We start from the raw sequence: 14,398 nt of genomic DNA, 5'->3' as shown, positions 1-14,398 counted from the left end.
AGCAGGGTTAATCTTTCTCTTATGAAGTAAAAGCTAGAAAAAAATAGCTTTTCTGCTAGTTATGAAAACAATATTTCTTATTCAATATTTCATACTCTCCTATCAGATATTTTATTTTTACATATTATCAATTTTAAACTTTTGAATTACATAAAAATAAGATAAAAAATCCTGATGCCCACCAAATTCAGTTGATTATCTGTACTCAAATACAGTTTTTAAAATTTTTCCTGTGAATGTTTTTCACATTATATGAAAATTTGTTTTATATATTGTAATGTTAGTATGTTTTGTGAACAAAAATTATTTTTCTATAGACTGTTCACATACAAAAAGAACAGCTCCTTATATCTCTTACAAGTTGTTTTATTTGACATTTTTATCACATTCCACAACCAAATTGTTCCACATTTGAAAGAGGGCATATATTAGAATTACAACATAAGATTTAGAGTCAAAAGGAACTTTAACATCATCCAAAACCCCTTAACTTCTTTTTTAAATATGTGAAAACTTAGGGAAAATAGTTTGACCAAGAATATTTATATTATCAGGATGAGGATTTTAAGCCTAGAATACTCTGTATTCCAGAATTCAGTGTTTTCATAGGTTGTCAATTGGCAAGCATATATGCCAAGCCCTGTGCTGAGAGATTTAAAAAAAAAAAGCCAAATGACATCTCTACTCCCAGAAATCATAATGTAGTGATAAGTGAAGGAAGGACAACATGTAAACAACTATGCACCCAAAAAATGAATGTAGATTGCCTAAATTGAGGTTAGAGCTTTATTTTCTGTTTCTCTGAGGATGAGGAATTATTGTTTACAGGGTGGAATTAAAAGTGGCTTGTATTCAAAACTTGCTTCTAAAATATAATGTATATTTATACTGAACAAGTCACTTCCCCATTTTGAGCCATAGTTGTTTCATTTCTAAAATGGGCAAAGATAACTCATTTTCTTTTGGTGAGCTGCTCTTAAAGTTTCCATTTTGTAAAAAGTACAAGGTCAGCCTAATTCCATTTTCCTCTGTAGTCCTATTTATAGCCATAAAAATTATGCCCTCCCCCTTGCTATGTCACTTCATTTCAACCTCCCTACTGTACTTTTCTGAATTCTTTTACACATATTCTTCCTCTATTTATTAATATATAAGCTTCCTAAGGGCAGAGACTATCTTTCTTTAAACTTATATCTATATCTCCAGCACTTAGTACACTGCATATTAAGAGCTTAGTAAATGCTTGTTTCTTTTCTTCTTTCTATTATTTTCACTGAGACACAGACATGAGAGAGAGAAACAGACAGACAGACAGACACAGAGAAACACACAGGGTGGGATATTTGGAGTGCTTTATCAAAAGTAAAGCAACATTAAAGGAATGATGTTGCTAATGAAGGTTTTTATTTCTAGACTTATTTGACTAGGCAAATGGAAGAGTATGACATTTTCTAAAATGGGGTAAATAAGTATAATATGTATTTTTCTCTTCTGGAATTCTCTCCCATAATCTATCCCCCAAAAGCACTATCTACATGGGAATTTGTTGCTCACATTCTTCTGATGTACCCCTATTTATTTCCCAGGCCATGGGATTCGAACGGTTTTTGCCCATTGTTGGGGGAAGAAGAAGATGATTCCTATTTTGGACCTTATCCAGGAATTAGCAGAATGATTCAAATAAACGAGAGAAAAAAATTCACATTAACGGAAATGCTACCTTCAGATCCTGCATACCAGACTTGTTGCCAACTCTTTCATCACTCTATGCCATTCCAGCAAACTATTGTGCTAAGAATCTTCCGGCTTTATAATAGAAACCTCTGGAAAGACTATATTAGGTGTGAAAGCAAATGGTAGAAATATTTAGGGAAAAAAAATCAAAAAGACTATTATGGCATGGAGGGGAAAAACAGGATGAGTGGGGGACTAGGTATCAATTTATGTAAGGATTGGACTAAAAGGTGTTTAGAGTCCTTCCCAAGTCTGAAATCTTTTGGTTTTATATATTTAAAAAGTTCTAAGTTGGGCATATGGAAAAACAAAAGTGATGGGCAGCAGATATTTGTGGAGGGGAGGTGCCAGAGAGAGGCAATAAAGGGCTATTATGGGAATCAGTAGAGGGACAATGCATTGAGCTTGAAAATATATAATGTACTTATATGAATTCTCCCACTCTCAACCTCTTAGGAATAAAAGAAAAATGGTGACGGAAAAAGCTCACTTAAACTGCATAGAGCGCCACCTCTTCCATCAAACTGACATGAGACTGGAGGATCTAGCTTTGTGTGGCTTGGAACCTACTCGACATTTTTCTGTGGATAATTTTGGAATTGCAGTATATTTCACCCAAGAAGCCAAAGCCTCCACTCTGATGACCTCTAGTAAAGTCTCCTTCTCTGGACATAACATGATATTAGCAAAAGTGTTGATTGGAGAAATGACAATTGAGCAACAAGACTTCTTAGCCCCACCTCTTAATCCAGAAAAAATCCAATTTGATTGTTATGTAAACAATACACAAAAACCTACTCTCTTTGCAGTGTCCAAAAGACATTATTGCTACCCTTACTATGTCATTCAATATAAGAATGCCAGAGATGCAATTTATATGTCTAACTGATTTAAAGAATCAAACTTCAGCACTCAGCCAACACTTGCCAATGAATTACACACATCAGAAACTCCTCAACTATTTATTTAAACTTTTTAATTATTATATACTCCTTCTTTATTTCTTTACTTTTATTTTCAAACCATCTACTACCTGGGATACTCCTGAGACATTCCCTAAATCATGCTATTGTTGGAATATTCAGTTCTTCCTTCCTTACTATTTCCAGTGCTTTTCCCCTTTCCCCCTTTACTCATTTCTTTTATCTCTTCCTCACCTTTTCTTTCATTTCTTCATTCCCCTCCCTAACTGAGGATGCAAGAATTAAGACTCAACGAAAAGCAGAGTGAGTTTGGACGTCCTTGCATACAAATTTTACACAGTAGTACTTCTTGTAATTTGTCAATTTAAATGCTTTTAATCTTTGAAATAAATGTTTTATGTTAAAAATTTTTCACACCAACTCTTTATTAACTGAACTCTTCAGAACCTGAGTTGCTTAAGGTGAGGTGGAGCCTTAATGACTTAACCTTAGCCTCTCGACTTTGCAAAGAGAACTAATTGAGGTCTGCCACAATCTGCTCCCAGAAAGGGCTGATCCTAGTTTTCTGCTGTGATTTCAAACATACCCTTGTGATTTCTTTCTCTCCTGCTGAAGTTTTCTCCTTAAGAAAGAATCACAGACCTCCCCTAACCATAAGAGTTAATCCACACATTGATTAAATTCTGATTTCATGCCCAGCATGAGCATAAACCTCTACCTTCCAAGAACTTGTAATTTTCGCATGCGAAGGATAAGAAGTAGTCATTCATTCAACACATTCCATGAGGGCCTACAAGACTGTAAATCCCAAGCTTCTCTGATATCCTTAATCTCTTTCTTCTTGACTGCCTAATGAGTCTCTTTGTTCTTTATCTTCCACCTGAGAGATTTTCCTATGACTCCTCTCTTTCTCTGATGGTATTTCCCTGGTAAAATTGTTAGAAAACTCTATGTCTCCAAGTGAATAGGGCAAGTTTTGCTCCAGCATCTCTGACACATTTCATTTTCTACCATGCTAATCCAATTCTTCCAAGATTGAAAGTAAAACTCTATGTACTGGGGCAAGGAATCCAAAGGAAAAAAATTAGGAATTTAAGGAATTTAAATTCTATCAAGGAAATAATGTGCATACGTAGGTATATATGAAATAGATATATACAAAATAGGTGCTGAGAGGACCAGCAATATGAAGATCAAAAGGAATTTATATAGAAGACACTGTTTGAGCTGACCTTTAAAGGGCACTAGGAATCTAAAAAAATTAAGGTGAAACAAGAATATTTTATTAAGAATTGACAAAATATGGAAATCTACAATATTGAGATAAATATCCATTTTCATGAAAATAATTATTTGTTATTTATGGATATATTATCCTTATGTACCATCCCTTGCTAAAACAACAATCAATTTGCATGGATGGGTTCCCAGAAAGGTTAATACTTTGCTACATTCAAAGGTACCCTGAAGGTTCACATATATATATATATATATATATATATATATATATATATATATATATATATATATATATATATATATATATATATATATATATAATTTATGATCCATATGTATATTGTTGTATTGAGTCAGCTTAGAAACAATAAGCTTTAAAAAAAAAAAAATTACCAAGGAATTCAGAGTAGGGCCAGTATAAAACATATCCCCTATACTTGGAACCTCTTTTTCCACAAATACAAGGAAAAGACATGGGGCACAAAAACAGCATAATGGAAGGCATATGCTTTGTGTGTGTGTGTGTATTTATTCATTTATTTATATAAACAAAGCCAAGCTATTCTTTTTTTCTTTTCAGTTCTTCACACTACTGCACTCTGGGCATAGTATATCTATTAAGCAGATTATTCAGCTGGACTCCTTAAGACTTTTCCTATTGGAAGTTCAACTATGTACTACCAAGGTGAATTGTTGTGTCCATAGTTAATTTTCTTCTCTGATTTTAGGTATTCCTGGAAACATCCACTGGATCTCTATCTCTGTGTGTTCTTCTATTTCTCTATATGTTTAATGTCTATTTCTGTCTCTCTGACTGTTTCTATTTCTGTCCATCTATCTCTGAATATCTCTCTCTCTCTCTCTCTCTCTCTCTCTCTCTCTCTCTCTCTCTCTCTCTTTCTCCAAAGTTTTCTTTGGTAGTTAGGAAATTCTCTCCACCAATATAAATCAATCTATTAAATGTCAAACACTATGAGTGATACAAAAACACTGACTTCTATGACTCTCCATTATATCCAGAGAGATGAGATGTAGAATCATGGCATCACAGATAAAACTGAAGTGAAAAGCCATATTGCTGAACCCATTCTTTTTGAGAGAGATTAAAGATCATCCAAAGTAATAACATATTTTGAATTTGAACCTACATTATCTGCTCCCCCAAAATACACATACATTTTTGTTCTCCTCCTGTTTTGTGTACAAAATAAGTAATATGGGGGGAAATGTATATGAAATAAATCAAAGGCAAACAACTTTAGAGCAGTGCACATAGTTGATATATCCAGAAAATGATTTGTTTAGGTGCTGTTTGAGCAGTATTTTGAAAGTAACATGCAATTTTAAGATATGGAGGTTAGGAAGGAACAGTCAGTGAAAATGTGATTATCAATAAAAAGTTCCATTTTCTAAATAGTTTAGTAAAAGAAACAAAATAAAAATATCAGAGATATGGGTTGGGACCAAGCTGAAAGGAATTTTAAAGCTAAACTAAGAAACTTGTAGTTGATTCTAGAAGCAATAGGGAACTATTAATTTTAAGTTTTATTGATCAGGAAAGTGACATATTTTCTGGCAGCTGAAGAAAGAGTGGATTGCAATAGAGAGAATTGATTCAAGGAGATCAATTAAGATCAATTAAGAGCTCCTGTGAGAGGTGATAATGACCTGATCTAAGAGAGGTAGGTAGTTTGAATATAGAGAAGGAAACAAATGTGAGAGATTGTGGAGAGTGAAGTGTTAAAATATGGGAAATGATTAGACAAACAGAAAAAGGGAGACTGATGATTAAAGAATCACTTGAATCACCTACTTCTAATTTTTAACATTGGGTAGGTTCAACTCATACTGATTATCTTCTGATTTTTGTTTCAGATTCATTTGAAATCTCCCTATCTTTTCACATGCTATTCTATCCAAGTTTCCAGTCACTGAAGTTAAAACTCCAGAGTGGCAAGCAACCTAAAGTCGTTTCATGGAAATCTTTCTTGAAATGATATATTGAAAAATTCCATATATCACAGAGGTATCAAAATCATGACTCTGTCAAAAATTTTGTAGTGCAGCCTAAAATAGGTTAAAATATAATTGGGAAAACAGTGGGTCACTTGAAGAATGTGACAGCGGACTGGACATTTTCTCTGATTGCTAAAATTTCTCAGATCTTTCCAAACAGAATTTATACACCAAAACTAAAGAACTATTAGCTGTCTCCTTGGTCTAGTACACACAGAATGCAAAAGGAGCTTTAAAAAAATGCAAACCCACAAAGTGATACTCACTGACCCTGAGTTCAATCAGCACCCCTTCTCCACATACTATTCTATTGACAGCAAAGGTACATTCGCAAACTCAAGGACATAACAAAAGCTTACAAAACCCACCCCTAGGTCCAAGTTTCCCTTCCTTCTTCCAAGTGTTGAAGAGACCCCACTTCTTGATTAGGAAAATTTTCCCTGGCCATGACAAGCAGCCAGATGGCCATAGTCTCTATGGAGCAAATATCTGGAAGAGGTCATAACCCTGTAGCACCAGTGTAGCAAAGTTCCAAAATGCCAATATCAGGACAAAAAACTAAGGAATAAAGTCAGTGGAGCAGAATACCAGGTTAGAATAGTCTATGTAGAGGGGGAAGGAGAAGGGGAATGGAGAAATTTACTAAACCTAAGAGAAAGATACAACTTCCAGATCATGTCATTACAAAAGTACTTGAGGCAAAGACCTAAACTAGTAAACTGTGAATTGGCAAGTGTAGGAAAAATCTGGGAAATTTTGAAATCCAGTCACTAAAGAATCTGTATTCAGAGAGGAGAGAAGTAGCAATGAACAAAAGAAGAAAATAAAAAAAAAAAAGAGTGAAATTGCCAGATTTCAAGAAAAAAATAATCAAAAACCTTAAACAAGTAAATAGTAAAGTAAAGAAGTAAATAGAAGTAAATAGTAAAAGAAAACTGCCAGAACTTCTGAAAATTGAACATGAAATTCTAATAGAAAAAATTCATAGATTACTTCCTGAAAAACAAAACCTCAAAATAATGACTGGAAATTTGAAGATAAAATTGTTAAATTGAACAATTCAGTTCATAAACAATAAATTTTATAAGCAGTCAAATGCAAAGGAAAGGACATTCAAATAACAACATTATTCTATACTAGAAAACATAGGAGGTGCTATAATAAAGTGTTTTGAATAGCAATAGAGCTCAGGATGCAGAGCAGGATGTTGTATTTCACAAATATAAACTCAGCTATACACGAAAAAACGTGGGCATTCAACGATAAGGAAGAGTTTGAAACATTTTAGAAAGAAAAATGTAACTGAAGAGATTATAAACTTCCTGAACACTTCAGACAAGAGAAAATCAAGAGAAATCAATAATGGCAATAAAAAAGAAAAACAAGAGTGGCAAGAGAGACTAGAATTTTTTCTAAATGCTCAAAAGAAAATGGGTCAAGGAAGAAATCCAGTGTGATGAACAGTAAAAGGCAGATAAATGGCATTGTGGACAGAATCTGGAAACACACTGCTTCCAAGTCAATCTTTGTTTCTTTTTTGTTTGGATTTATTTGTTTTGGGGGGACTAAGGTTTCATTTCAACATTAGAGAATAAATTAAAAGGTAAATAGCAGAGGGATGTAAAGGAGTATGAAAGATTATGGGATTAAATCAAGAGTTGGCAAAGAAGAGATGATTTTTCCAATCTCAGAAAGTCTCTTCTACAGGCAAGTTATGAGGAAGAAATAGTATAGTTTGAAAAAAGGTGTGGAATTCTTTCAAGGAAATTTCAATGATGATGAAAAGATTTGGGAATATTACATAGAATGTGGCTTGTAGACAATTGGGGTTTGAAATTACTACTCATTCTATCTGTATTTAGAAGAGGGATTTGAAAACTCTGGCATATGGCTGTGAGGTGTAGTGGGGAAAGCATGGACAAATGGAAAAGATTTCCTAGCAGATTTGGAGGAGGAGGGAAGGTAACTGGAGGAGTTTATAATTCAGAGATTGTCTTATAATCAACAATGTGGTAAAGAAGTACACTACCATGGCATAGTACCCTTTCTGGCATCTGCATAATAACTGGATTTGTTTTGGCAGTGAAGCACAATGGAAAAAAGAACTATAGAGCAAATCCTATGATGCAGAAGAGAAAGCACCTAAAGGGAAGAGATTATGATGCATAAATTAGAAGTTTTGATTGAATAGAGTACAGAGATAAGAGAGAGACCAGACAATTTACAGGGTTCATGAATCATAGCATGATGGTCTAGAATAGACAGAAAGAGAGAGTAGGTAAGGAAGAGAGTTACAAAAAATCCTTTTTGTAAAGGAATGCAAAAATGAAACTTAAAAAGCTAAATAATCTATAAGACATAAATAGAAACACAATAGTAGCAGCAGACTTCAATACCCCTCTATAAGTTTTGGTTAAGTCTAAGAGAAAAATAAACAAAAAGGAAAATATGGAACTGAACAAATTTCTGGAGGGACTAGAATTAAAAGACTTTTGACATAAAAATTAGACTATATTGAACTTTTTAAAAATGATTATATACTTTTGTAGCGATATTACAAACAAATGTTTCAAGGCAATAATATATAATATATTCATTATAGTTTATGAAAATAGCTTCAGAGACCACAAGTAAAAAATATAGATTCATATGCAGACTTAACAATGAAATACTAAAAAAATGAGTGGATCACATAACAAATGATAGAAACAACTAATAAATTATATAGAAGAAAGTGATAATAATGAAAGAACTTGCCAAAACTTCTGGAATGCACCTAAAACAGTGTTCAGGAGGAAAACTACATTCATAACAATATACATAAACAAAGAAAAATTTAAAAAAAGAATAATGAGCTACTATACAATTTTAAAAATAACAACAATCAATAAACCTAAAATAAGCACAAAAGAGGAGATATAAAATTACAGTGGAAATAGACAAATTGAAAGCAAAATAGTCATAGAAAAATAAAATTAAAAGTTGGTTCTTTGAAAAGACAAATAAAATGAGTAAGCCTTTAACTATATGATTTTTAAAAAAAAATCAATAAAATAGAAACTTCCAGATACTTAGCACAATGTCTGATATAACACACATTTAATGATTGTGCATTGGGTGATTGATACCTGTTGTCATATAGCTATTCTCTTTGTCATTAATGGAGCATGAAATATATATATATATATATATATATATATTTTAATTTTCTGACCTATTCTGTAAAGCAATGGTCTTATACTTGTTTTACTTCAATGGCTCCAAGTTTAGAGTTGTGTTTCTTTATCTTTTTTTTTCTCTCTGGGTTGTCAATGTGTGATTGCATGACTGCTGAAAACATGTACCCCTTAGATATTCAATCCCAGCTTTTTCAACAGTCATTGAAACAAGAGCAGAGCAAAATGGTGTTATTAAAAATCTCAAATTTCTGTTTAGCTAAACAAACTAAAATCTTAAGGGAATTATTACCACAACATTCATCTCTTTAAATAGCTCTTCAAATTTTGTTCAGCCACAATAGGATAGAAAATAAATCAGTGAATTTAGTGAAACAAATCTACCTTAGCCTAATTTGATAGAGGATGTAAAAAGGATATTAGAAACCACTTCAGTGGCTCAAGTAAAAAAGTAGACACAGCCTTGGGGCTGAAGTTGGGCCTCAGATACTTGCTAACTATATGACCCTGGACAAGTTTAAAAAGCTAAATAAAAATAACAACAATCAATAATCAGTTTCCTCATCTTCAAATAAGCTGGAGAAACATTGTTTCCCTTTCCTGGATTTCAGTTTTCACCACTTTCAAATGAAAAAGTTTGGCTGAAATATTTCTAAGGTCCTTTCTAGTTACTTGATTAAAAAATAAATTTTACAAGAAACAAACCAAGCAAACAAACTGAACAACAACGAACATGACACTCATGAAAAGCTTGCTACAAAAATCACAAGTTCCATTTAAAAAAAAAGAGTTGGAACTTTATGAGGAGTCAGTGAAGCGCTGGGATGAAAAACATAAAAATGGTGTTCTGGGATGATTGAATTTCTAGGTTACTATATGATAAGCCTGAAGATTGGTGGGGGGAGGGAAGACTAGACAATGAAAATAAAGAGAGCAAGCCAGAAGTTGGAAGGCTCTCAGGTAAAGAATCACAACAATACTACAGATTAAAAAAAAAAATAATTTTCATTACAACTTTGTATTTTCAAAATATGTGCATGGATAATTTTTCAACATTAATCCTTGCAAAATTTTTCCCACTCTTACCTCCCCCCATCCCCTAGATGGCAAGTAATCCAATATATGTTAAACATGCTAAAATATTATACACACACACACACACACATTTATATAATTATCATGCTGCACAAGAAAAATCAGATGAAAAAGGAAAACATGAGAAAGAAAATAAAATGCAAGCAAACAATAAAGAGTGAAAATGCTATGTTGCAATCCACACTCAGTTCTAGCAGTCCTTCTCTCTGGATGTAGATGGCTCTCTTCATCACAAGATCATTGGAACTGACTTCAGTAATCTCATTATTGAAGAGCCATATTCATCAGAATTGATCTTTGCACAATTTTGCTACTGCTGTGTATTATGTCTCCTGCTTCTGGTCATTTCTCTTAGCATCAATTCATTTAAGTCTCTCCAGGTCTCTCTGAAATCATCCTGCTGATCATTTCTTATAGAGTAATAATATTCCATAACATTCATATATCATAACTTATTCAGTCATTCTCTAATTGATGGGCATCCACTCATTTTCTTGCCATTACAAAAAAAAAAAACATTTTTGCACATGTGGAACCCTTGTCTCTCCTTTATGATTTCTTTGGGATGTAATCCCAGTACACTATTGGATCCAAGAGTATGCACAGTTAGAAAGCCCTTTGGGCATAGTTCCAAATTGCTTTCCATAATGATTGGATCAATTCACAACTCCAACAATGTATTACTGTCCCAGTTTTTCCCACATCTCTTCCAACATTCATTATTTTCCTTTCTTGGCATCTTAGCCAATCTGAGAGGTGTGTAGTGGTACCTTAAAGTTGTCTTAATTTGTATTTCTCTGATCAATATTGATTTAAACATCCTTACATATGAATCGAAATGGTTTCAATTTCTTCATCTGATACCTGTCTGTTCATATCCTTTCACCATTCTTCAATCAGAGAATGGCTTGATATCTCAAAAATTTGAGTTAATTCTCTATATATTTTAGAAATAAGGCCTTTATTAGAACCCTTAAATGTAAAATTTTTCCCTAATTTATTGCTTCCCTTTTAATCTTGTCTGTATTGGTTCTGTTTGGACAAACCTTTTTAACTTAATATAATCAAAATTATCTATTTTGTGTTCAGTAATGTACTCCAGTTCTTTTTTTGGCCACAACTTCCTTCCTTCTCCATAGATCTGAGAGGTAAGCAGACTTACCTCTTCTAATTTGTTCTTCTAATTTGGTTGTTCTTCTAATTTGGTTAAATATCATTCTTTATATCTAGATCATGAACCGATTTAGACCTTACCTTGGTATATAATGTTAGGTGTGGGTCAAGGCTCAGTTTCTGCCATTTAAAGCTTTCCAACTTTCCTAGCAATTTTTGTCAAATAGTGAGTTCTTATTCTAAAAGCTGAAATCTTTGGGTTTCTTAAACACTAGATTACTATAATCATTGACATTTTTTTCCTGTCAACTTAATCTATTCCACTGTCCAATTACTGTATTTCTTAGCCAGTACCAAATGGTTTTGATGACCACTGCTTTATAATATAGTTTTAGGTCTGGCATAGCTAGGCCATGTCATTTGAATTTTTTCATTAATTTTCTTGAAATTCTTGACCATTTGTTCTTCCAGATAAACTTTGTTATTATTTTTTCTATCTCTATAAAATAATTTCTAGTAAGTTTGATAGGAATTGCAATGAATAGAATAATTTAGTTAGTATTATCATTTGTATTATATTTGCTTGGCCTAGCCATGGACAATTGATAGTTTTCCAATTATTTAGATCTGACTTTATTTGTGTGGAAAGCATTTTATAGTTGTATTCATATAGTTCTTGACTTTCTCTTGACAGATAGATTCCAAAATATTTTATCCTATCGACTATTATTTTAAATGGATTTTTTTTATTCTCCTGCTGCTGCATTTTGTTGGTAATATATAAAAATTCTAATGACTTTTGTGGCTTTATTTTTATCTTGCACCTTTGCTAAAGTTGTGAATTGTTTCCAAGTTTTTTAATTGATTATCTAGGATTCTCTAAGTATACTAAAATCATATCATCAGTAAAGAGTGACAATTTGGTTTCCTCATTACCTGCTCTAATTCCTTTAATCTCTTTTTCGTCTCGTTGCCAAAGTTAACATTTCTAATACAGTATTGAACAGGAAGAACGATAGTGGGTAATATTGTTTCATCCCTCATTTTAGAGATTTTAGAAATTGTTCTAGTTTGTCCCCATTGTTGATGATGCTTACCAATGGTTTTAAATTGATGCTACTGATCATTTTAAGGAGAACTCTATTAATTCTTATATTCTGTAGCATTTTTAATAGGAATGGGTGTTGGATTTTAGGGAAAGCTTTTACTGCATCTATTCAGATAATCATATGATTTTTGTTAGTTTGTAATCAGTTAGATTACTGATATAATTAATTACACTAATAGTTTTCCTACTATTGAACATCCTACTAAATTCTTAGTATAAATCTTGATCATGTTTATTATTTTGTTGATAACTTGCTGTAATCTCTTTACTGATATTTCATGTAAGACTTTTACCTCAATAGTCAGTAATGAAATTGGTCTATAATTTTCTTTCTCTGTTTTGATCCTACCTGGTTTAGGTCTAAACCAGGTATCACCACCATATTTGTATCATAAAAGGAATTTGATAGGACTTCTTCTTTCCCTATTTTTAAAAATAGTTTACATAGTATTGGAAATAATTGTTCTTTAAGTGTTTTGTAGAATTCACATGTAATTCCATCTGGCCCTGGATATTTTTTCTTATGGAATTGATTAATAGCTTGTTCTTTCATTTTTTCTAAAATGAAACTATTTAAGTATTTCTTCTTCTGTTAATCTAGGCAATCTGTATTTTTTTAGGTATTCCTCCACTTCATTTATACTATCAGATTTATTGATACATAGCTGGGCAAAATAATTCCTAATTATTATTCTAATTTCTTCTTCATTTCTCCTTTTCATTTTTGATATTTATAATTTGATTTACTTATTTCCTTTTTCTAATCAAATTAATTAAAGTTTTATCTATTTTGTTGTTTTTTTCATAAAACCAATTCAGTTTTATTAATTAATTCAATAGTTTTCTTACTTTCAATTTTATTAATCTCTCCTTTATTTCAATAATTTCAAATTTGGCATTTAATTGGAGGGGGTTTAATTTGATCTTCCTATAACTTTTTTAGTTGCAAGCCCAATTCATTGATCTTCTCTTTCTCTATTTTATGCAAGTAAGCATCTTGAGAAATAATTTTTTTTCGTAATAACTGCTTTGGATACATTCCATTAATTTTTTTGTCTTATTATTGTCATTTTCTTGGATGAAATTATTGATTTGATCTATGATTTGTGGTTTTACCCACTCATTCTTTAGAATTAGATATTTAGCTTCCAATTAATTTTTGGTCTATTTTCTCCTGGTTTTTATTTGTATGTAATTTTTATTGTATCATAATCTTAAGAACTACATTTACTATTTCTGCATTTGATTTTCAGAGTTTTATGCCCTAATACATGGTCAATTTTTGTGAAGGTTTCATGTTCTGCCAAGAAAAAGGTATGTTACTATCTCCATTCAATTTTCTCTAAAGTTGTATCATACCTAATTTTTCTAGAATCCTATTTACCTCCTTAACTTCTTTCTTATTTGTTTTGTGGTTCAATTTATTTAGTTCTGACAGAGCAATGTAGAGATCCCCCGCTAGTGGAGTTTTGCTATCTAATTCTTCTTGTAACTTTTTTAACTTCACCTCTAGGAATTTGGATGCTATAGCACTTGATGCATACATGTTTAATATTTATATTACTTCATTATCTACAGTATTTTTAAGTAGAATGCACTTTCCTTCCTTATCTCTTTTACTTACATCTATTTTTTTCTTTTGCTTAATCTGAGATCAGGATCATTACCATTGATTTTTTTTTTTTTTTTTACTTCAGCTGAAGCATAATACATTCTGCTCTAGCCTTTTACCTTTACTCTGTCTTTATCACTCTGATTTAAATGTGTTTAATCAATACATTTCAGGATTCTAACTTTTAATTCAGTCTGCTCTTCACTTGTTTTATGGTAGAGTTCATCCCATTCACATTCACAGTTAAAATGACTAATGTATTTCCCACTGTTTGGTTTTCCCCAAGTTGAACTTTTCTTTTTCCTTTCCCCTTTTCCCTCCTCCCCTGTATTTTGTTTCCAACCTCCAACTCCCTCAAACAGCCCTCCCCTTTTACAGTGAC

The 14,398-nt window shown here is 32.2% G+C and overlaps 1 protein-coding gene across 1 annotated transcript; it reads left to right on the top strand.

Annotated features, from left to right (window-relative positions):
- The first annotated feature begins 1,592 nt into the window (after nt 1-1,592).
- Nucleotides 1,593-3,068, top strand: LOC127554878 (protein mono-ADP-ribosyltransferase PARP12-like). The gene is made up of 2 exons (XM_051986797.1): nt 1,593-1,841; nt 2,191-3,068. The coding sequence occupies exons 1-2, from the start codon at nt 1,672-1,674 to the stop codon at nt 2,621-2,623; spliced, it is 603 nt and encodes a 200-aa protein (XP_051842757.1). The 5' UTR covers nt 1,593-1,671; the 3' UTR covers nt 2,624-3,068.
- Nucleotides 3,069-14,398: the final 11,330 nt, after the last annotated feature.

This window comes from Antechinus flavipes, chromosome 3, assembly GCF_016432865.1.
Source record: "Antechinus flavipes isolate AdamAnt ecotype Samford, QLD, Australia chromosome 3, AdamAnt_v2, whole genome shotgun sequence".
In the NCBI taxonomy this organism is placed as follows: Eukaryota; Metazoa; Chordata; class Mammalia; order Dasyuromorphia; family Dasyuridae; genus Antechinus; species Antechinus flavipes.
The sequence above is the reverse complement of the archived record's forward strand: the minus strand, read 5'-3'. Positions and strand labels throughout refer to the sequence as shown.